This window comes from Dreissena polymorpha, chromosome 5 (genome assembly GCF_020536995.1).
Source record: "Dreissena polymorpha isolate Duluth1 chromosome 5, UMN_Dpol_1.0, whole genome shotgun sequence".
Taxonomy (NCBI): domain Eukaryota; kingdom Metazoa; phylum Mollusca; class Bivalvia; order Myida; family Dreissenidae; genus Dreissena; species Dreissena polymorpha.
The window spans coordinates 98712123-98738112 of record NC_068359.1 but is presented as its reverse complement, the minus strand read 5'-3'; the positions used below and the strand labels follow the sequence as shown (position 1 = coordinate 98738112).

Sequence of the window (25990 nt, the reverse complement as noted above, 5' to 3'; positions counted from 1 at the left end):
TATGGGATACCAAAGGGGTCGAAACTTTAACTTCTGCTCGAGCAGGAAAAAATGCTGCTTGAGCAGCATTTAAATGCTGCTCGACCAGCAAAATGCTGCTCGAGCAGCAAATTTACTGCTCGACCAGCATTTTTTCTGCTCGAGCAGAAAAATCCTGCTCGACCAGCATTTATTTTTAGATTATGGCATTAGCCAATCAGAGCTCTTGTTATATTTGCCACATGGTGCGAAACTGGTTTGTTTTGAAAAAATGGCTGCCACCATTATGGTGCCTTTTTCACATCTTCTGCAAGTTTATGTGACGACCTGTTTAAAGTTTAACAGTGACACGCGGTAAGTGCTTTATATTTTGTCTGCAAACTAGTCGATCAAAAAATTGTTGCCATTCGCTTAATAAGAAAATCGACCATAAATGTCTAACGGCTGTTAAAACTTTTGCGAAAATCACGACGATGACTGATAAGAATTGCTCAATGGGTGCGCAAGTGTAGGTTCTCTGTGTCTATCGATTTACTTTCTTAATGATTCTTAATAATTGCTTCCGACACAGGTGCCGATTGCCTGTGATTGTGCCTTTCTGGTTAACATTGTTTACGTTTCTCGTTCTCCCCATACATGTATATCTGCTGTCCTAACTTTTACAATTATCCAAAATATTATGTCTGTTAACCAGTTCTCAGTGCCCCAGATAAGCTGCGTATCTGCGTCTTTCACCCTATTAAAATGTTTAAAAATGCAAAGAAATACAATATCATGAGTATTGAAAACGCAACCAATTTGACTTTTACGCAAATTCGTCAAATTAACAATACAAAACTTCGATTAAAAATGCTTTGCTCATTTTAGTTATTTTCTCTTTGGAATTGTTATCGTAATGCGGTGACGCTTACATTCAGCAAGCTTAGCAAACGGTCATAGTAATTAGTTATTCAAACGCTATGCGTTTTCAATCTGACCTAATTCGTCGCTCATTGTGCATGTATTTGTAAAGCGTCTGTACTTTCAGTTTCTATTACAATGCGAAATAAAAATAGCTAAGAGAGGTCGATAGACGTCCGAGATTGTTGCGCCAAAATATCAGCCGATCGCAAACTTTTTCGAATCAAGAAAGCAAGAGGCAATCAGTGCCGAATCATTTGTGTTATCGATTTTGTTAAAAACTGTGTATACAGCAAATGAGTTGACATCCAAAAAACATGATGGAAAGTCTGTGACTTAACAAACCTGTCAAAAGTATAAAAAGAAGTTAGAAATTGTCGACATTTTTTAAAGTTTATATCATGGACAGTTTCAAGGATTAAACATATTACGAAACATCAGTTTTTTAAAATTTATGATGATAGTTTACAGTTCTATTGAATCAATACAAGTGTGCAGCGTCAACGGAAGTAAATCAGCAATTATTTTAAGGTATGCATTTTTATTACTCATTTTACCCTATATGAAGAATGGAATCACCCTATTTTTCAAAATCAATGGTTGAAAACCCTATTTCCCAAATAATTATCTGGGGCACTGAGTTCGCGAGGACTTTTCTCAACTTCAGTGTAAATTATTTTTCACCGAGGCCAATAAGCTTGTTCAAAGCTAACAACAGGTAAAATGTGAGTTGTGTCTGAATTACAAGTTGTTTAATTTTTCATAATTAAAATGTTTACAATTTACTATTTATTGAATAACTTGGCAGTGCATAATTAAAATCTGGGATGTTATTTTCAGCTCTGAACTGCGAAAAAATTGCATAATAATTACATTGGTGGCACTATAATGAGTTACCTTTCATCTGTCCTTCCATTTAAATGTCCCTTAAGCAGACTTCCCAAACTTTGCAGAAAGAGTTTAGGCATTGTATTACACACTCATTTTAACCATGGCATGCTATTGTACAACATGTCTTGACGGAAATAATTTCGATAAAAAATATTTGCAGTAAATAATTTTTCTATTGCGAATCGTTTGTATCTTTTTATCTTTATTCTGAAATGCCCCTCTTAAGAATAATGTCATGTATAGCTGGTTTAGAATTAAGAATGATGATATGTTCTAACAGCATTTTGTCATGTCATTTACTGTACTTCTTAACCTACATGTATTTGAATATTAGTTTAAACCTATTTATTTTAGCTCGATTGCATAGAAAGTAATTCCTACTTATTTTAAATGCTTTCGAGTCCGTTTCCTGGGCCTAGAACCAGTATTTGAATATTCAGTCCCCATATAACTACGCCCATATGTTGTGGACATTTTCATACAAGAATACAAACAGGAATATGTATTGAAGTTTGCTTTTTAAATTGACAGTCAATCGGAGGGTAACAGGTTTTTTTTTTTTACAAGAAGTGAGGAACTAAACACAATTTGCAGGAAAAAAAAATATTTCTTTAAGTATATTTGCATCACAGGAGCTCTGGTGTCCTGAGGTTGAGGAAACTAGTGTTGAATCTAAAACATTTAGCATCATGTACTCAAAAGTGAGAAGCCAAGTCAGACACCGCAAAATGTAAAATAATCTGTCAGATGTTTGGTCTGACAGGCTACGAAATTCTGTCAGACTGAAGGATAATTTCTGGATTCCGCTTATTAACATACCTGATAATAGCATATTTCTGTTATTAGCATATAGAATGTCAAAGCACAGATTAATTCTTAAATTTTAATGTATTTTTCTTCTATTAATAGCATAATTTTTAACCCCAATATTCAGAATTCACTTAAAGTCTTTATAGCATAGAACATTCTCAGAATGCCAAGAAAATATGCTTTAAATTTGCAAAAATATGCTCAAATGCAAATGCAAATACCTAAGAATACAATTCCATTTGATAAATAGTTATCTTAAACATCAATCATATACAATGTTGAATTTAAATTTCACTTTGACGATCAATTATTAACAGATTTGACTTATTGTATGCCCCCAGTTGCTATATTTATGCTAAAATGTGTGTTCCGGTTAATAGCATATTCCTGTTATTAGCATAATTTTGGCTGACATGGTATGCTAAGAACAGGATTCCACTGTAGCAACATATTAATCAGGAATTATGGTTTGAATCCGTGAACTATTATTTTTAATGGTGAAAGAAAATCTCCATGACGCGTTTTCAAAAATTCCTAATCAAGCTTGGTAAAAGAGCACACAGAATAGCAAATTTATTACAGCGCCAACTTACGGGTAAAAATGATTGATTTTTTTTATATTCCGTAAAGACAAATGCCGCATCATATCCTATGGGTGATTTAAAAATTAATGAAGCCTAAATAAAACATGCATTTATTTTCTTACCATTAAGCATGTTTGAGTTCTTTTTCTATCTTACAGAAGTGTTTCCATGTGATTAACTTAAATGTGAAAATTCTTCTCAATAACTTTCTTCATTAACAAAATATATTGAAAAATATCCTTAAAATTGCCCCAAGTGTACTGGTTTTGCGTGACATTTTATGTAAAAGGCAATTTTCAATTCTATACTTCAATAAAACTTTCAGAAATATTAGGTATTGCCATCATTTAATGAATATAAAAATTCATATGCTTTAAGAAAAATAAAACAATGCTTCTTACTTAGGTTGATATCTTTTGTAGCAAGTGTTCAAAGCAATGATGTTCTTGTCAATTTTGTGCCACAATTTTCAACTCTCTTCATGTATATTAAGAGATGGGATCATAAAGTGCTTCAATATTTATAGGCAAAAAGTGTCCTTTTAACCTGTCACATGTTTTTTCTACACATTTGTACAGGTATTTATACAATTATTTGTTCATGTAAATTTTGAACAGCTGAATACTAAATGTGGTCAGAATTTGTCCCTGTCACAAGTGTACATTTTGCAAGAAAGTTATTTTAAATTTTTCATAAGATAGAATTTTCAAGGTTTTACATCATTTTCTTCAAACCATTAATGCTTATCACTAGATGTACTGAAAATTTGATGCCAAAACCTTGTGAACTTTTTTTGCAAGACAAATATTGCATTGTACCAAGTGTACGAATTTTTTATCATGTTTGATGGACAGGTGATAGCTTTTAAAAAACAAGAGCACCGCCTTGCGGGTGCAGACCGCTCATCTATTTTCTTTTTAAAGGTGAAGGGACTCTCATTTTCAATCACAAAGTAGGGAGGAGTGGAGTGAAGAGGGGTGTATAGTGTGGGGTTGTAGACATTTATTACATTATCTTCCAAAAAAGCGAAAAAAAAAAAAAAAAAAAAAAAAATCGGGGGGGGGGGGGGGGGGGGGGGTTGGGGGGGGCGATGGGGTGGGGGGGGGGTGGTTTGGGTGCGATGGTTGGACGGTATTTCAAACATAACAGTTTTAAAAAAAATGGGAGGGGGGGGGGGGGGGTATAGTGTGAGGGTGTGGTGGTAATTTGTGAGATGATCTTAAAAAAAAAAAAAAAAAAAAAAAAAAATTGGGGGGGGGGGGGTGGGGTGGGGGGGGGTGGGGGGGGTATAGTGTGAGGGTGTGGTGGTCATTTGTGAGATGATCTTAAAAAAAAAAAAAAAAAAAAAATAGGGGGGGGGAGGGGGGAGGGGGGGGAGGGGGGAGGGGGGAGGGGGGGGAGGGGGGGAGGGCACGGGGGATGGTTTGGGTGGAGTCTATTGTGGTATGTCAGGTAAGAGTAGTTTCATCAAAGTATCAATCAAATCTAATCATAAATAAAGAAGTTATGGCAATTTTAGCAAAATTTAATAATTTGACCTTGAGAGTCAAGGTCATTCAAAGGTCAAAGTAAAATTCAAGTTGCCAGGTACAGTAACCTCATGATAGCATGTAAGTATTTGAAGTTTGAAAGCAATAGCCTTGATACTTAAGAAGTAAAGTGGATCGAAACACAAAATGCAACCATATATTAAAAGTTACTAAGTCAAAAAAGGGCCATAATTCCGTAACAATGACAACCAGAGTTATGCAACTTGTCCTTTTACTGTACCCTTATGATAGTTTGTGAGTGTTCCAAGTATGAAAGCAATATCTATGATACTTTAGGGGTAAAGTGGACCAAAACATAAATCTTAACCAAATTTTCAATTTTCTAAGTATAAAGGGCCCATAATTCCGTTCAAATGCCAGTCAGAGTTACATAACTTTGCCTGCACGGTCCCCTTATGATAGTTCATAAATCTTGCAAGTATGAAAGCAATAGCTTTGATACTGTAGGAATAAAGTGGACCTAAACACAAAACTTAATCAAATTTTCAATTTTTAAGTATAAAAAGGGCACATAATTCTGTCAAAATGCCAGTCAGAGTTACATTACTTTGCCTGCACAGTCCCCTTATGATAGTTAGTAAGTGTTGCAAGTATGAAAGCAATAGCTTTGATGCTTAAGGAATAAAATGGACCTAAACACAAAACTTAACCAAAATTGTCAATTTTCTAAGTATAAAAAGGGCACATAATTCTGTCAAAATGCATGCCAGAGTTATCTAACTTTGCCTGCCCAGTCCCCTCATGATAGTAAGTAAGTGTACCAAGTTTGAATGCAATAGCATTGATACTTACTAAGAAAAGTGGAACTAAACGCAAAACTTAACCAAAATTTTCAATTTTTTAAGTATAAAAAGGGCACATAATTCTGTCAAAATGCACGCCAGAGTTATCTAACTTTGCCTGCCCAGTCCCCTCATGATAGTAAGTAAGTGTACCAAGTTTGAATGCAATAGCATTGATACTTTCTGAGAAAAGTGGACCTAAACGCAAAACTTAACCGGACGCCGACGCCAACGCCAACGCCGACGCCGACGCCAAGGTGATGACAATAGCTCATAATTTTTTTTCAAAAAATAGATGAGCTAATAAACAAAGGCACTAATTTTCTGGAAAGAAGTACACAGAAGATGTAATCTCCAAGAGAAAAAGGTGTTGTCTTCACTCTGGGGGTTAACTACTCTTATTATATGGGTATGTCTCCATATTTTGTCTTCAGAAGAAAAATATAAGCATATAAATGATAATGTGTGGGAATTATATTTGACTTTACCATAACATTATTACAAAAACACGTTTCCTCTTCTCAAATTAATGTCAATTTTAATCAAAATGTTTCTCCAATTATCTTCAATGTTAGCCTGAAGTTGGTTATTAAATGTTGTACATGTACACTTGGGACACAAAATGAATGTTTTTCTTATAAACCTCAAGAAAGTGAAAACAAACTTACATTATAGCGGAATTAATGATTAAATTTTGATTTAATAAAGCATTCAAAAGCAACTGAAAAAAAGCCAATATAAAAGTTGAACATGGTCAAATGTCAAATATGATGGATGAAAAAGTCTTTCAGACACTTATAATTAAACCACGCAGACTGTCACCCTTGTGGTACAATTCCTACACATCTAAACTAAAAACCATGTTAAAACCTTCGATAAACAACGGTACAGCACTTATTATTATTTCATTCATTTTTAATGACACATTACCAAAATATATAGAGGATATATTGTATTACAGAGGAAGGTCAAGTAAGAGGACATCGTGTTTAATGTATAAAGTATAAAAAGAACAAGGTCTAATTTATAAAGAACAAGGTCCGATATATAGAGAATATAATGTTTAATATATAGAGAGCAAGATCTAAATATAGAACAGTGAATTATATGTGTCTTGTTCTGAGAAAACTGGGCTTAATTCATGTGCGTAAAGTCTCGTCCCTGATTAGCCTGTGCAGACTGCACAGGCTAATCAGAGCCGAGACTTTCCGCTTTTATGGTATTTTTAGTTTGAAGGAAGTCCCTTCTTACCAAAAATCAAGTTTAAGCGGAAAGTGTCGTCCCTGATAAGCCGGTGCGGACTGCAAAGGTTTATCTGGGACGACACTTTACGCACATGAATTTAGCCCAGTTTTATCAGAACAAGACACATATTATAGAAAACGAGGTCAACTGTTATGAAAAAATATAAACATGTATTTGTATACAGAACCATGTTCAATATTTATAGAAAAGCGTCCAATATATAGAGAACACAATATTAGATCAACTTCAAGTATAGAGAGCAATGTCTTATATATATATCAAATTCCAACATATAGAAGAGGCATAATGTCTTATATTTAAAGATCAAGGTCAATGCCATAGAGAACAATGTTTAATATGTAGAGAACATCATTTGATATGTAGAGAACAAGGTATGCTACCCATTTGTATAGAGAACAATGCCCAGCATATAGATCTCCAGCATATAGAGAGCAATTTATAATAGATCTTTATTATATAGAACAAGATAAATTATGAAACCAAAGTAAAATATATACAACTATGTGAAAAATATTTAAAACCAGGTCAAATGTATCTACAATTTGTGAAATATATGTGTTGTTTTATTGAAAATACAGATCTATGACAGACTGCATAATTATGGAGATTCCTTATGCCTCTGATATCCCATCGGTTATAAACATATTTAGGGCCACAAAAATACCTCAAATGAAATACATATAAAAGTTATGCTATTTTTCTTCAGATTTTCATCCATTTTGAAAATGTCCCAAGTGTACAGATTTGGCCTAAAATCATGCTAGATCGTTTCAGCAAACAATTCAAGTTCCCTGTAACTTATCTTATAATTTTATAAGAATATTTTATGCAAATTTAATTTGTATTCTATATTACTGACTGTTTGGGTATTTCTTAGAATAAATGATAACTAAAGTTGTCAAGTACAAATAACCTTAAATCTCTAAACATCAACCTTAAATCATCAAACGGACACAGAACATTATTTGGGGAAACATTAATTTGTATAGTCAAATGTAATACAAATTTAAAAAGTATTTATATATGTTGAATGGTTTGCTTATTTAACTTGTATACAAAAGTCATGTAAGTGTCCCAAGTGTACACATGTTTGAAAATTGTATACAGTTTTGGCAAAAGCTAGTTTTTGCAGATTTTCTTATATAATAAAAAAAAACTTCACATATATTTGAAGGTCATCCTATATTTTGATAAATCTGAGTTTTTCCTTTAAGATACACTGCTTTGAGGCCAGGTAAAAAACTTTTAGGAGTATAGTTTTGAAAAATATGTGTTAAAAAACATGAAAATTTAATTTTTCCATATTTTTTTTTTAGAACACTTCTGATTTTGTATTTAAATTTTGCTTAAGAACATACTGCATGTTGACAAAACACACAAAATATTGATAACATGTTTTAATGGGATTTTATTAAGTGCAAAAGACATGTACATTTATAAAAAAAAATTCAAAACATTTGGTTAACATCTTTTGTTGTGAAAAAGTGATTACATCTGACAGAACGGCCCTACTCATTTATAAAACTTGAACCCTTTCCCTATGCAATACAAACAAAACTGTTGCCATAACTTAACATCTAAAATTTGAGAAATTTTTTCATTTAGGCTTCAATATCCCCACGCTTTTCGGAGAAAAAGTGGGGATATTGTGGTTATCTCCGTCTTCTGTCCGTCCTGGCCACTTTCTCCTCCTTCACTATAAGCACTAGAACCTTGAAACTTACACACATGGTAGCTATGAGCATATGTGCGACCCTGCACTATTTGGAATTTTGATCTGACCCCTGGGTCAAAAGTTATGTGGGTTGGGGTGGGGCCGGGTCAGAGATTTTTACTCATTTTTATGCCCCTGGATCAAAAGATCGGGGGTATATTGTTTTTGGCCTGTCTGTCATTGTATGTGTGTGTGTCCCAAAACTTTAACCTTGGTCATAACTTTTGTAATATTCAAGATAGCAACTTGATATTTGGCATGCATGTGTATCTCATGGAGCTGCATATTTTGAGTGCACCGGAGACTACACCGAATGTCTTCAAATTGATACTGAAGCTCTCTTATGGCAATACGGATAATCTCAACTATACATGGCCCCATTACCAACCCTGGGGTGCCCCGCCCACATTGGCCACGCCCACATAGACCACGCCCACCCAAAATTGCCTTTTACTATAATTTCTTCATTTCTACACCGATTCACTTCAAATTGATACTGAACCTCTCTTATGACATTATGGTTAATCTCAACTATGCATGGCCCCATAACCAACCCTGGGGCACCCGCCCACATAGGCCACGCCCACCCAAAATTGCCTTTTACTATAATATCTTCATTTCTACACCGATTCACATCTAATTGATACCGAACTTCTCTTATGACAATACGTTCAATCTCAACTATGCATAAAACCATTACCAACCCTGGGGGAGCCCTGGGTCAAACATGCGGCGTGGGGATACACGTCGGCCTCAACCGCGCCATTTCTAGTTTATATTTTTGAAATCACCCATATTTGTGTAAAGTTTGGAGAAAAATCAAGAAAAACATATTTTAACAATGAAATACATTTAAGTTGTTTGATGATATTTTCATGTATTTCAACGTTTCCAATGTCCAGATAAATACCCTATTTGTACCCATTGAAAACCTTTAAAACTTTAATTTTGCATTGTTATTTTGTGTTGGGCTTGAAGAAAAAAGATTGACCTGTAATGCAAATGTTTACATTATATCTCGCAATCATAACAATTGTAGTGGTGACCGGGTTTTATCATTATTATATGATTATTAGTGCTTGTGGTCATATTTCAGATGCCCAGGGGCCTTTATGGTTGGGTTAGTGAGGGGTGCTCCCTCCCTTCCTTAATTGATTTTTAGCTCCACTGGCCAAAGGCCAGCGAGGCGTATGTCATAGTCCTGTGTCCGTCATGCTTGCGTCCGTCCGTGCCTGCGTGCGTCCTTGTCCTTAACTGTAGGATCTAGGGCTACCACATTTTGTATGTAGTGAGATATAGTAGTTCTCTATGTGTCCAATAATTATGTTGATGAAGGTGGCAGTGGTAATGACTTGATATGTCTGTGAGATATGAATGCCAAAGTCTTTGTTTTACATGACATGAATTTTTATGTAAAAGTGGTGGTTCTTCATAAATTCTACATGTTCTTTTCAAATGATGACCTCTACAAAGTTGTTCCAGGAGTACCATATTGCCTGACAATCTTTTGTTTTATTGTTAACTTAAACTGTACTTGATTCTAGCATGCCACTATACTTCTTTGAAGTAATTTGAGCAAATTTCTCACTGTTTAGTAATGTATACATTGTTTAAGGTACATTATAATTTCACATTTTGTAGGTGGACTTCAATATGTATGATCTACTTATGCTGCCACAATGTAAAGGCAACAATCACTGGGTTTTGCTGTTTGCAAGTGTTATGTCCAGGACTGTAACCATTTACGACTCGTTGGGTGGTAACAACAAGGCATTGTTCGATTTGTTCTGGTAAGGTTCAAAGCTGTAATTCATTTTTATGTCCCCCACTATAGTAGTGGGGGACATATTCTTTTTGCCCTGTCTGTTGGTTGGTTGGTCTGTTTGCGCCAACTTTAACATTTGCAATAACTTTTGCAATATTGAAGATAGCAACTTGATATTTGGCATGCATATGTATCTCATGGAGCTGCACATTTTGAGTGGTGAAAGGTCAAAGTTAAGGTCATCCTTCAAGGTCAGAGGTCAAATATATGTGGCCAAAATCGCTCATTTTATGAGTACTTTTGCAATATTGAAGATAGCAACTTGATATTTGGCATGCATGTGTATCTTATGGAGCTGCAAATTTTGAGTGGTGAAAGGTCAAGGTCATTCTTCAAGGTCAGAGGTCAAATATATGTGGCCCAAATCGCTTATTTTATGAATACTTTTGCAATATTGAAGATAGCAACTTGATATTTGGCATGCATGTGTATCTCATGGAGCTGCACATTTTGAGTGGTGAAAGGTCAAGGTCAAGGTCATCCTTCAAGGTCAAATATATGGTCAAAATTGCTCATGTAATGTCACTTCTGCAATATTGAAGCTAGCAATTTTATATTTTAAATGCATGTGTATCTCATGGAGCTGCACATTTTGAGTGGTGAAGGGTTAAGGTCAAGGTCATCCTTCAAGGTCAAACGTCATATAGGGGGACATTGTGTTTCACAAACGCATCTTGTTTGTCTTACCTGCTTGATATAGCAGTCACAGTTGCAGCTGGTGTATGTGCATTTTATGTGTGTCTCTGAGCTTATCCAAACTGTGATTCGATAATTGAATATGCCATTTTTAATATAGCTTACCACATATGTTCTCCATGTAGAGAAGCTGCAGCGCATGCGTTAACAAGAGATCAAAGGTCACATTTAGGGAGCTTTTTTGGCCAGTTCCAGTTATCATTCATCAGGCAATATACCAAACAAGATATTCAAAAAACTTTGTAAATCTTATTTGTTTTCTATATTTGGATCTTTATCTTAAATATTAAATTGTTATGACCACCAACACTTTAAAAATGATAGGCTATATATAAATTTAAGCTTGCTTTCTTAGTTCATTCTTATTTATTATTGTGTCCTATCTCTCACACTTATGTGTTTCCAATAATGTGTTAAGAGATTCACATATATATATATATATATGTTTGAAAACTGATTACCAAAACAATTTGGTATAGATAAAGTACCACTTAAGTATATAGGCACATGATTTTTGTTGATTTTTACCAACAAAATATTTGTTGCAGCCAGTTCATGTGTCAACGAGCGCAAATTGTGAACGATGGCTTGGAAAAAATTCAGTTCAGAGTTCAAAGCGCCACCTTGCAACAAACAGCGCCATGGAAACAGCTGTGGAGTGTTTGCATTGATGGTAATAAATTAGCTTTATATTTCTATATAGGAGTCACTTTGTCGTACTGTCGGTCGGTTTGTCGGTCTGTCCCGAAATTTCATCCGATCTTCACCAAACTTGGTCACAAGTTGTATCTTGATGATGTTTAGGCCAAGTTTGAATATGGGTCATGCTGGGTCAAAAACTAGGTCACGAGGTCACTTAGTGTGTTTTAAACCGAAAGTTTGTCCGGACCATAACTATGTCATTAATCGTTAGATTTTTAAATAACTTGGTACATTTGTTCACCATCATGGAACGGTGTGTTGCGTGAAAAAGTAAGTTGATATCTCCAAGATCAAGGTCACACTTGGAGTTCAAGGGTCAAATGCTTGTCCGGGCCATAACTTTATCATTTATTGTGAGATTTTAAAATCATTTGGCAAATTTGTTCACCATCATGTGACGGTGTGTCGCGCGAAAGAATTACTTCAATATCTCGAAGGTCAAGGTCACACTTTGAGTTCAAAGATTAAAAATGGCCATAAATGAGCTTGTCTGGGCAATAACTATGTCATTCATTGTGAGATTTTAAAATCATTTGGCACATTTGTTCACCATCATTGGACGGTGTGTGGCGCGAAAGAATTACGTCGATAACTCCAAGATCAAGGTCACACTTTGAGTTCAAAGGTTAAAAAAGGCCATAAATGAGCTTGTCCAGGCCATAACTATGTTGTTCTTGTGAGATTTTAAAATCATTTGGCACATTTGTTCACCATTATTGGACGGTGTGTCGCGCAAAAGAATTAAGTCTATATCTGCAACGTCAAGGTCACACTGTGAGTTCAAAGGTCAAAATTGGCCATAAATGATCTTGTTCGAGCCATAACTATGTCATTTATTGTGAGATTTTAAAAATACATGGTTCATTTGTTCACAGTGATTGACGATGTGTCATGCGAAAGAATTATGTTGATGACTCCAAGGTCTAGGTCACACTTGGAGTTCAAAAGTAAAAAAAATGGCCATAAATTTGGACTGCATGTCATGCTAAAGAATTCAAGAGTTCAAAGGTCGAAATGGCCATAAATGATAATGGCATTATCATTCTTAAAAATCGCCATAAATTTGATTCTCTTGTTTTGTGAAGACAGCATTCAAAATAGTCTGTGTCAATGCGGCATGTGGGGGTATTTGTCACGTCTGTGACAAAGCTATAGTTTGCTTAGTAAAGATTTGCATTAACGTTTATTCAACAAAATAATGGGAGAATGTAGAATATAATCATCGTACCTTTCTGTTGGTGCATTGGTTTTTAGAGCCTTGCATTTTCTTTTAATTTATAAAGGACACGATATTTCATATGTAATATCAAACTGTGTTATAGAGTCCCACTTTTGTCAAATAACCCTGAAAAAAGGTTAAACAAGAAGATTACTCATATTTTAATTTATTAATGTGTCATATAATGAAAAATAGCATTCTCTTTGCTCCATTATATTATTTTGTATGAAAAGTTGTTTTTCAGTGTCTTCATGTGATTGTATATTTATGATGCATAAAACATGAATTCTTTTCACTGTAAAACTATCGTTCTTGCAATTTTATTTTCAGAAATAGTATTTTTTGTGAACACTTAATCTAGTGAATATATGCTTTTCTTATTGCAAACAAATGTTGTTGTTTTTTAAGCTAAGTATGAATGACTTTTACTTTATTTCCAGACTGCCAAATGTATGGTCATGAAAAAGCATCCCACAATGTTGCGACAGGCCCATGATTCAGCTTATCAAGACTAGTCGTGAGACGCAGACTTCTGATTCATGGAGTGCGGCAAACATATCTGTGTGACTCGATCACTCCACTGTAAAGACCCGCACGGCATTAAAATGGATATTATCAATATGTGTTGTTGCTCGAAAATATGTTTTGTAGCAGGAAGTGCTTTGGGCTCGATTAATCTGAGAACTCAACAAAATATTAATAAAATCCTTCTGTGCCTTTTAGTTCTGAAAACAGAAGTAGCCAGTTGGTATTACACATCTCCTAAACAAGTACAGCACAATAAAACTGAAGGTTTTAAATCCTACATTTTTATAACATCTTTATATCCACACAAAAATATTGATGATTGTGGTGCTCAGATTGCAAAACCACCTGTTTGGCAAAAATAATGCAGATGGTTAGATTATGATAAGTGCAACAAAAAAAGAATAACTCTGGAGATAATAATTGATATGATAATCATTGCTTGACAGAATCACAATTGACCTAGATATTTATTTATGTAGTGGTGTATTTTTCAATGAGTGCCTTAAGATTCCAAAAACATATTGACTTAAAATAAATAATCCCGATGGCGTAAATGACTTATCATTTCATGTTCATGAACCGGTTTTAAAATACTTTGTAGACTTATCTGCTAGGCGGTGAGGACTTTTAGACCACCTGATAAACTTCAACTTTATTTGCCCTAGTTAAGTAACTGACTAAAGATATGTTAACATAATACTGATGACTGATGAGTCTGTTGTGTCTTATATTCTCATTGCTACTTAAAATATTAAGTCTTTTTCAACGTTGAGACTAATAATAAGCAAATTCGTTTAATTGATATCCCCCGCCAAATAAATTTTGATTATTGATGGGTGCAGAACTAACAGAAAAGTTTATTTGAAGGGTTGTACCCTTATCTCACTTATTTAAAAGTAACAACATAAAAAAAACAATTGGCAATAACTCTTATTTAAGAAAGTGTAGGGTTATAGATTTTGTGCATGACACCTCTCCTCATTGATATCTTAACATCCATTAAATTTCATCTTTAAATCGTGTATAGTATCTGTGATATAGTCCTGTAAAGTAACATCAGACATGTACATATGTACTAGGGTTATGTTTTTTGTGCATGGCACTTATTCTCATTGACAATTATACACCCATGAAATTTCATGTTGAAATCTTGTATTTATAGTTTCTGAGATAAAGCCCTGAAAAGTTTCATCATATAAAAACAACAAAGGGCAATAACTCTTATATAAGAAAGTGAAGGGTTGTAGTTCTTATGCATGGTTCTATAAATGAGATATAGCCCTAAAAAGTTACATCATAAAATAACAATAACAAGAAAGGGCAATAACAGTTACGTAAGAAAGTATACGGTTATGGTTCTTGTGCATTGATAATTATACACCCATGAAGTTTCATGTTAAAATCTTGTATAGTATCTGAGATATAGCCCTAGTTACATCATACAAAAACAACAAAGCGAAATAACTCTTATTTCAGAAAGCGACGGGTTATGGTTCTTGTGCATGGCACCTCTCCTCAGCTATATTTATACACCCATAAAGTTTCATGTTGAAAACTTATATTGAATTTCTGAGATAAAGCACTGAAAAGTTGGTGAGTGACTGCACTGACAGACAGACCAACGGTACGTTTAAGAATATTTAGCGTACCCGGGGTACATTAAAGTATACTTAAGAGTACACGGGGTACTTTAAAGCATTGCCCAAGCCGAACCGACAATTACCAATCGAGCTTATTGACATGTTAAATAAATGATGATAGTGGTAAATATGATTGTGTGAAATATAATACAATAGTTTTCCTGAATTGAGTGTACATGTGAATTAGCTAAAATAATGATAAAAACACCGATTGGGATTAAACATTTGTGGAACTGAATTTGGTTCATAATCAGTTTTTAACTTTTTTAAGGTGAAATAATATATATATATATATATATATATATATATATATATATATATATATATATATATATATATATATATATATATATAATCTGAAAGTATTTTCTTAAATCAATGCTATATCTTTGTATTAAAAAACTGCAACACTCATGACTGTAAATTAAGCATTACCATATTTCTTTACAACGTAATGCATGTACATCATCGATATATATAGCATTTAAAACGAAAATCGTTTTAAAATTCAAATGTTTGCATGGTGTTAGAACTACTGTTTTGATATCTTTGTTGTGAACAATGTGTTTAGGTTCAACGTCCGAAAAAAAAGATGTCCGAAAATAACTGCGAGCTGTTAAAACGCGAAATTAAGTTGAATTGAAACAACAATGCGTTAAATATTATTTTTCATCAATCTGACATTTTTCACGGCAACTGATCGGAGCAATATCACGAGGGTACTGTGAAAATCGTCAAATCTCACGATCTGACAATATTGACTGTTATTGACGCTTCACCGGTCTATTTCGTTTCCGTAGAGATAGCTAATGTCGTCCGTTTGTAAGCTCAAATTTGATTGGCTGACGGGTTCAATGGCTTATTCTAAAAATAAATGCTGCTCGAGCAGCATATTGCTGCTCGAGCAGGAATTTTGCTGCTCAAGCAGCATTGAAATGCTGCTCGACCAGTAAATTGCTGCTCGAGCAGCAATATCCTGCTCGAGCAGCATTTTAATGCTGCTCGAGCAGCATTTTTTTCTGCTCGAGCAGAAGTTAAAGTTTCGACCCCTTTGGTGCGCCATAATTCTTTGTGTGTCTAAATAGTGCCTTAGCTACATTTGTGTTGACTGTCTCAGTGTTTGGCAATTGGTTGCTCAGGTCATAAATAAAGGACGGTTAAATTGTATTATAAGGCTTTCTACTAATGCAACTTAAATTACACTCTATGGGTATTAATTTTGAGTGCAATGATTAGGTTTGATCATTTCACTCTGGCTTTGCACCAATTTTTTAACTATTTGTAAAAATTTTTTTTACAAAAGCTTATTAACTCATAGAAAGTGTACACTTTAACCTGATCAAGAGTAGACAAAAAATGCAATAAAATAATATTAAACCTCACACGAGTCACTTCATCAGTATCAAACCCTCACTTAATGGCTCCACTCTATCAACATTGATATAGTGAGATTCAGAATTTGGAAATACTGTGTACATGTTTCACCTTTCACAATAATAACCAGATATTTGTGACGAACACTAGAAGCATAATAATACATGTAGGTTACACCCTTAAATCCTTTCAATTTCCTATAATCCTATAACTTGGTTTTGTTTGTGTAAATTTTCCAAAAGATAATTGAAACCATATTCATATTCTGCATAATGCTATTAGGAAAGAATCATTCACACTTGTTATTATCAGGTCACTATTGGCATGCTAAATATCCTCTTAAATTGGTACACACACAATACAACAGTTAAACCTTTGTTTCTCATGAACATCATGGAAAGCAATTTATTTATACCCATGTGAACAAGAAATGCAGTGATCTTATAAAAAGATTTTTGGGTTATTAAAAATCTATGTATGTATCCCTATTGTGTGTGTGTGTGTGTGTTTTTATATAGCAGAGACACTTCATATAAAACAATCACATGGGGTTATACTGAGCTGTTGCATGTAATTAAAAAAAAAATGTGCAATACAACTTATGACCAATATGCACATTCTCTATTCACCTATATTACCAGTAAGAAGCATCAAATAATTACGTCATCTGTTCTTATGACACACTATGATTCTTGTCTTATTGGCACAGTTGTCAGAGGCTTGCAATTTTAATTTCTTTGGATTAATTTTATGGCCTTCTTTATTTAATATAATAGAAACATTAATAAAATTTGGCCATATTTTTTAACATCTTAAATTATTTCATGGATTTTCCGATATTGTCTTCAAAAATACTTTTGTTGTTGCTGACTCACAAATATTATACATAATATATTAGTATACAGAATAACTTAATATAAAATAACTTTTTTTTTCGACCTAAGAACACACTGGCAAGGTTATGGCTAGAGCTTAAGGTTAATGCAATCCAAATGTTGTCATTTATACAACCTCGATCTACTTGTAGTTAGATTGCAAACAAATTACAATAATATATCTAACATCATAGTTGTGACCGAAGGCAAACCAAACAATTCTTAAGTGTAAATATACAGCGTAACGACGACAATACACCTACTCTTACAGTGAAACCACTGTTGCATTCAAAACACTTTCGCCCACTCAACCTTTCTCTTATTGTAGGAGACTCAAATAATTTTAAAGTACTAATCTCCAGTGAATTAACAAGGTTAATGTTAGAGAGTTCAATCGGCTTTGTGAACAGTTATGTATATCAGCAAATAGGACATTTTATGGTACGACTAACATGTGATTTTATAATTATTTACCAATATCCGGGGATAAATAATAGTTTTCAGCTGTTGCAAAACTCTCTGTGTAGGAGTATATAAAACATCACATGATTTTACTCATATTGAGTCACAGCTTGAATGATATTTAAAGCTTCAATGAAAGAACATTCAATTGAGATTTATCCATGGCTGGTTCAATAACCTCTTAAGTACGCCTGAGTTAAAGTGTGCTGCTGTAAAATATACCTAACACGCACATGCAAAATGTAGAAAACTAGTAACAATATTATATATTAACTATTCAGAATGACACTCCAGGCAAATAAAAGGTTGTTAAACACACATAATTAAGTTTGTCATAACCAATCAATTTTCTCTGTACTGGTAATTGTGAGATGACCTTTCTTTCACAGATTGTTGCTGTCAATTATTATTATTATTAAATACTCTTCCTATGAAAGGAATTCCTGAAGTGCCGAATTACTATCTTCTCATACTGCGTAAGAACGAGTTTTATTGCATCAATCGGAAGGAGTTTACATAAACATGCCAATTTTTACAAACGTCATCTTTTTTTGCTTGCATATTGTGACGCATTAACAGGGTGCAGGATAACGTGTCTTTTTGGGGTTCCACCTTTTAACTTTAATGAATTTTAACACGGCGGTAAGTGGTGCTTTATTTCAAATAACTTTTTAAAACAAGTTTTTTTTACAAATTTCAACTGATGCATAAAAGACAGATTTTCATGCTGCTTATGGCAATGTGAAACAGGGGTCTAACTAGAATTTTAAAACAGGTCCTTGGACTCCTAACTTGGAAACGAGTCCCATTGAATATTGCATACTTCTTCAAATTAGCAGCAAAGCATCCTTGAAAATAAAAAATGAATATAAAACAATACATAATATAATTGTTTGATTCATTATTTAAAACCTAAATACCAAATGTCCATAAGGAATCCCTCTCATTACATTCTCTCTATTGTTATTTAGATAAAACATCATGTAGAAAACAACAACAAAATAAACAACTCTCTTAAGGAAGGTGTGTATAAAAGTGCTTAATATATTTACATACACACACCACTTGTATACATTTCTTTTTTTAAACAAAACATTATAATTACCTTGCAATCATATTTTCATTTGAAACAACAATAAAACCAGTTAAATACACAAGTCTTTGACAATCACAACATTGTAACCGATGGCATCAGTTAAACCCCTGCCTCAAAATAGTTTTTACTGAACATCCTCTATCAACAATTAAACTATGTAAGTACCAGCATTTTCACTGATAACTCTGGCTGGCTAGCTCAGTCTGTCGAGTGCTGTGCTACAAATCCAAGGATCGCGGGTTCGATCTCTGGTCAGGCCACATAACTTGTGTGCGCTTGGTCATGAAGTTCTATGTACAGCCATTCTTACCCTACTTCTAATGCGAGTAGGGCAGTTGTGACATTTTCTGAGATAAGTGTGAGCTCTTAGCTAACCCTGGTAACCCAGGAAGTGAGTTGGTAGACTGACACCAATGATATGATTAAAATACTGTTGAAAACCGCCAAAAACTCTTATGAACTAACAATCAAAATTATAAATCAATTTGCTTTTGCACAAACATCTGGGCATAACATATATTTAACCCAATTAATGCATTACAATTGAAGTCCATAAAATAAGTTGTATAAATGTTCCATCTCATTTAATTTAACACAAGTCTAGACTGATCCACTAAACATCAAATAAATGCACCCCACTAAACCTTTGGTCAAGAGATACTGAATTTACTGTTGACTAATCAACAAAAAATAAATGCCTAGCTGCAAAAATCTTAAGGTTAAGAAGCGTACCTAATTTATCAAAACAACTGTGGCACAAAAGTGTCATCTACAATTCTCAAAAGGCTATCAAAACCAGTTGCCTACGTCAAACTGGGTTTAACTTTTACAACTACGCAAAACTACGCATGAGGTTGACATTCCATTACTGAAAGATAATCTTATAATAGTCCCTTAAGATTAAACTTTGGGATTCCAACTGCACAAAATTTGATTCAATACAATTTCAGTGAGTACAGTTATTTTTCTACCACTGTTAATCGGAATTATTTACTATTCCCCCCTTCCCCCCAAAAACACCAGTTTTACATGTATTTGTTTCAATGTCTCACCACATGTCAAACATTCTTCAATATGAAAACTCAAGAGTAACTAATTGCTTTGTTGAAATTGTTGTACCATATTTTTCATGTTATTGTATGAGAGGTGTTAAAAAATTAGTAAAAATTGTTCGGCAATATTTCTGCTATACAGCCTCAGCCCATATAACTTGGGAACATTTGGTCTGACATCCTATCAAAACTTGCCAGACAAAATTTTTATGAACATGAAAAGGATAAATCTTTTTTGTACACATCAATGTTTCTTGTACACATCAATGAGCGTAAAATGATACAAAATTGAACTAGGCGTAAGTGTTCTTGAGTTATAATCGGGAAACCATTTTTCTAAGTTGAGTCACCGTGACCTTGACCTTTGACCTAGTGACCTGAAAATCAATAGGGGTCATCTGCATGATCAATGTACCTATGAAGTTTCATGATCCTAGGCACAAGTGTTCTTGAGTTATCATCCAGAATCCATTTTACTATTTCGGGTCACCGTGACCTTGACCTTTGACCTAGTGACCTGAAATTAATAGGGGTCATCTGAGAATCATGATCAATGTACCTATGAAGTTTCATGATCCTAGGCACAAGTGTTCTTGAGTTATCATCCAGAAACCATTTTACTATTTCGGGTCACCATGACCTTGACCTTTGACCTAGTGACCTGAAAATCAATAGGGGTCATCTGCGAGCCATGATCAATGTACCTATGAAGTTTCATGATCCTAGGCATAAGCGTTCTTGAGTTATCATCCGGAAACCATTTTACTATTTCGGGTCACCGTGACCTTGACCTTTGACCTAGTGACCTCAAAATCAATAGGGGTCATCTGTGAGTCATGATCAATGTACTTATGAAAGTTCATGATCCCATGCATAAGCGTTCTTAAGTTATCATCTGGAAACCATTTTACTATTTCCGGTTACCGTGACCTTGACCTTTGACCTAGTGACCTCAAAATCAATAAGGGTCATCTGCAAGTCATGATCAATGTACCTATGAAGTTTCATGATCCTAGGCCTAAGTGTTCTTGAGTTATCATCCGGAAACCATTTTACTATTTCTGGTCACCGTGACCTTGACTTTTGACCTAGTGACCTCAAAATCAATAGGGGTCATCTGCGAGTCATGATCAATGTACCTATGAAGTTTCATGATTCTAGGCCTAAGCGTTCTTGAGTTATCATCCGGAAACCATCTGGTGGACTGACTGACGGACATACGGACGGACGTACGGACCGACATGTGCAAAACAATATACCACCTCTTCTTCGAAGGGGGGGGCATAAAAATATGATGAAATACTATAACGATACAGTTTAATTAAAAAATGTACCAGATTACAACCTGACAATTTCAGTGGTGTAAAATGCCACTTGCCTTATAGGACTAGTGATTACAAATCCAGAGTTGCCCTTAGGAAATCTGTGCTTGTCTTTAGAAAAAACAACATGATATGGAAATAAAAATTGTATGTATTGTCAAGTAAACAATGATTGTTTTAAAGCAGAAATCAAGATATGAGAACTAACATGGGATCTTTTTTTCTTGACAATAATTTATCTCTTTCCCAGATTAGCTACTTCATTCATTTGTGTAAACTTCTTTGGCTTGAATACAGACCAACACAATCAGTTTTAACAAATGAAACATGCTTATCTAAATGCTGGTGCTATTATACAAAGAGTATTGCATACTAAGGACCTGATTAGGCCATAAAACAAAGAGGCAGTCATCCAGTTTTTGTAAGACCAGAAGCCTTAAAATGAATGACTAGTATATTTTTTTACCGCAGGAATTTGCCACAAGGATGATTTTTTTGAGTGGTGAATTATTTAAGCTGGGTGAAGCTGAGGATAAACAGTGGGTGTTATAAAAAGGTAACAACCTCTTGAGTAATAGCTGTTTTAAATTGGGCATGTACAAGTGACTTCAGTGAAAGGGCATTGTCCTGGTTGACACCAGCCTGTAATGTCAAACTGTAACAAGTTTAGGCTTAATATACCAACGAAAATAAAGAAGTTTTAGACAAAACAATATAAAGTAGCCGGACCAGCAGGTTTCAGGAAGTCTAACAATATACTTTTGTCTTCATACTTTTTGCAAAGTGCAAAAAATGTAAAAGGCACATAAATAAACAAGAGTGCCAAACTGTCACAAGATACGCCCGTTTGAAGGTGTAAGACAACTTGATAACTTTACATGACCCATATTTGAACTTGACCTACATATCATCTAGACACAACTTCTGACAAAATTTGTTGAAGATCGGATAAAAACTACTTCAATTAGAGAGCGGACAACATGCTAAACGCTTGAAATGAACTAAGTGACCCAGTGACCTAGTATTTGACCCTGCATGACCCATATTCGAACTTGACCTATATATCATTTAGACACAACTTCTGACGAAATTTGGTGAAGATCGGCTGAAAACTACTTCAATTAGAGAGCGACCATGCTAAATCCTTGAAATGCACTAATTGACCCTGTGACCTAATTTTTGACCCGACATGACCCATATTCGAACTTGACCTAGACATTGTCTAGATACAACTTCTGACCAAGTTTGGTGAAGATCGGATGAAAACAACTTCCATTAGAGAGAACGAACACCATGCTAAATACTTAAAATGCACTAAGTGACCCTGTGACCTAGTGTTTGATCTGGCATGACCCATAATCAAACTTGGCCTAGATATTGTTTAGATACAACTTCTGACCAAGTTTGGTGAAGATCAGATGAAAACTATTTGAACTAGAGAGTGGACACTGCTGTTGATGCCGCTACCACCCGCCCGCCGCCGCCCGCCAAGGGTGAAACTATAATACGTCCCGTTTTGAAAACGGGTGTATAAAAATGTATCATTTGGCACGAACACTACAAGGTGATGACATCTTCCAGGTTTATATCCAACAAGAGATGTGTTTGTCAGAAACACAATGCCCCCTAATGCGCCGCTTTGATTTTTTTTTACCTTTGACCTTTAAGGATGACCTTGACCTCTCACCACTCAAAATGTGCAGCTCCATGAGATACACATGCATGCCAAATATCAAGTTGCTATCATCTATATTGCAAAAGTAAAGACCAAGGTTAAAGTTTTGGGACACATACAATGACAGACAGACAGACACATACGAAAGACATACAGACAAGCCAAAAAAACAATATACCCCTGTTCATTCCATCCGGGGGCATACAAGTGTAGGAGTTGTTTGGTCTATAAACTGATCAACAAACAAAGAGACAATGAATCCAATATACCTGTACCACTTTCCTGCACTAATGAAACTAGAAATGGGGCAGCCGCGGCCAATGCGTATCCCCACAACGCAGCTTTTGACTCAGGGGTCAGATCAAAATTCCAAATAGTTCACAGTCGCACATAATATTATGCTCATTGCTACCATGTGTTTAAGTTTCAAGGTTCTAGTGCTAATAGTGTAGGAGGAGATAGTGGTCAGGACGGACGGACAGGCGGCAAAGATAACCGCATAATCTCCCCGCTCTAATTCGGAGCGTGGGGATAATGAAAATAGCTAGACCAATGCATGTAATATGTCTCCTACCTTGTCCATACTCGCAGCATTTAGCCTCATGATGGAGGCGTGTGCAAGCCTGTCAAACACAGTACGGAGGGCCTTCTTTGAGTACAGGGGCTGTGGCTTGAACAACTCCTCCACAAACCTCTTGTGGAACATCGTGGACACTATGTCGTGCAGAACTGCAAACAAACATACTGGTTATTGTAATATCAAATTGTTTCCACATCTAAAAATGGCAGGGCCATTATCAGCATTGTAATTAAACCTTTCGCTACTTTATTGCGAAAAGCCCTTGAGAAGACAGAAACTTCAGGCACATAAGCTGGAGCATAAACATTTGATGCAGTAATTTTGAAATACCAGATGTATGTTGTCAACATGTTTGAACATAAATTATGTAAAAAAAAGCGATTTATATTATTATTATTTAAAAGCAAGTGCGACCTTTAAGTTCAGAATACAGGCAATGTGCACTAAATTTCTGCTCATCAAGGATAAGTTTATAATGTTAAGTATATTCTCATACAATTGCAGTTGGAATGATGTTCCAGTCTACAAAAGTTGTATCATAACTTGCACAAGCTCTGCAATTTTGATTTGGGCATGGTGAAATTATCAGTGTTATATAGCTTGTAACATTTTCTAGGTTTCAACTAACAATATAAGAGATAATGCTAGCTTGTGAAACTGATAATTTCTAATTGCTGCCCCGATTTTGAAAATTAAATTAGATTATTTACCTTTGAGCTATGAACCAGGCCTTGCTAATAAATGGGAATCTTTACGGCAAATTACCTAATAATTGTGTGATGAATGAAAAAAATACAGTCTGCACAAACTGTATTAAGCACATATTTGAGAAGTGTGACCTTGACCTTTGAACTAGGGACACAAGTCGTGCATGTGACATTGCTGACTCCACAGTTTGAACATTTTTTTGCAAATAATTGTAATACTGCCTGATGAATGACCAAGTTACCTTCCGGACTATCTTTGTCTTGTTGATTTTGAACTCAATAACATTTTTTGTGACAAGGCCAGGATTATTCAACAACATAGAAATATCAATCTAAGGTGTGACTGGTTCTACTCAGGTATTTATCTCCACTTGGTATAACGCAGTAAGCACAGTACGATAGGTCAGTCTTATCTAAATAAATGATCAGGGTTTGACATCAATCCAATTCAAATTTATAGTATGCCATGTATAAAAACATCAAAATAAAGAGCTGTACCAAGAGACAGAGTGCTTAGCTATACTTCTGCTTTGATGTTTTAATGTTCATTTTCAGAAAGACATTATTGACAAAACTGATTAAGATGACAACAAAAATGCCAATATAAGCTTCAAATTTGGGGAAAATTGCATCATTTTAAAGAAAGTCACTTTGGGAAATGGGCCTTTTTCTTAGGGGAAGGGGCCTATATAAGGCCCTTGCTAAAGAAGGAAAAACAAGCCTTGACACCGTATCACGAAAGTTGTTTTAATTTGAACAAGTGTGCGAAACTGTCACAAGATACCCCCATTTTAATGCTTTTGACAACTTAATACCATGACCCATATTGGAACTTGACCTACATATCATCTAGACACAACTTATGACCAAAGTTGGTGAAGATCTGATGAAAACTACTTCAATTAGAGAGCTAACACCATGCTAAATGCTTGAAATGCACTAAGTGACCTCGTGACCTAGTTTTTAACCTGGCATGACCCATATTTGAACTTGACCTACATGTATATATTGTCTAGACACAACTTCTGATCAAATTTGGTAAAGATCGGATGAATACTACTTCAATTAGAGAGCGAACACCATGCTTAATGCTTGAAATGGTTTAAGTGACCCTGTGACCTAGTTTTTGACACGGCATGACCCATATTCGAACTTGACCTAAATATTGTCTAGATACAACTTCTGACCCAGTTTGGCAATTATTGGATGAAAACTACTTCTATTAGAGAGCGAACACCATGCTAAATGCTTGAAATGCACTAAGTGACCCCGTGACCTAGTTTTTAACCCGGCATGACTCATATTTAAACTTGACTTAGATATTGTCCAGATACAACTTCTGACCAAGTTTTGTGAAGATCAGATGAAAACAACTTCAATTAGAGAGCAGACAACATGCTAAATGCTTAAAAAGCACTAAGTGACCCTGTGACCTAGTTTTTGACCCAGCATGACCCATATTCGAACTTGACCTAGATATTGTCTAGATACAACTTCTGACCAAGTTTGGTGAAGATCGGATAAAAACTATTTGAATTAGAGAGCGGAAACTGCTGTGGACCCCGTCCGCCCACCCACCCTCCCACCGCCCACCAAGGTGAAACTATAATACGTCCCGTTTTTTTTTAAACGGGCGTATAAAAATAGGGACACATTTATGATTTTGTTTTAATTAATCCTAGTAAACATTATTTGTGGTTTATATTACTGATTAAAGTTTATTTTTTCAGACGGAAAATTTACATAAGATCATCCTATAGC

At 34.9% G+C, this 25990-nt stretch overlaps 1 protein-coding gene and 1 long non-coding RNA gene across 3 annotated transcripts in view; one reads left to right on the top strand and one right to left on the bottom strand.

The window, feature by feature from the left end:
* The window catches only part of LOC127881218 (protein OSCP1-like), a 42161-nt gene that overhangs the window by 13900 nt on the left and 2271 nt on the right, over window positions 1–25990 (bottom strand). The window contains exon 2 of the mRNA XM_052428950.1: window positions 23517–23671. Coding sequence (XP_052284910.1) covers window positions 23517–23671 — 155 coding nt within the window. The remainder of the gene's footprint in view (window positions 1–23516; window positions 23672–25990) is intronic.
* Window positions 12–13728, top strand: LOC127881220 (uncharacterized). Of its 2 annotated transcripts, none has more exons than XR_008049973.1 (4): window positions 12–333; window positions 10118–10266; window positions 11546–11670; window positions 13359–13728. It is a non-coding gene; the product is annotated as an uncharacterized LOC127881220 (long non-coding RNA). The 2 variants fall into 2 exon arrangements; XR_008049974.1 differs by lacking the exon at window positions 12–333 and adding an exon at window positions 1179–1410.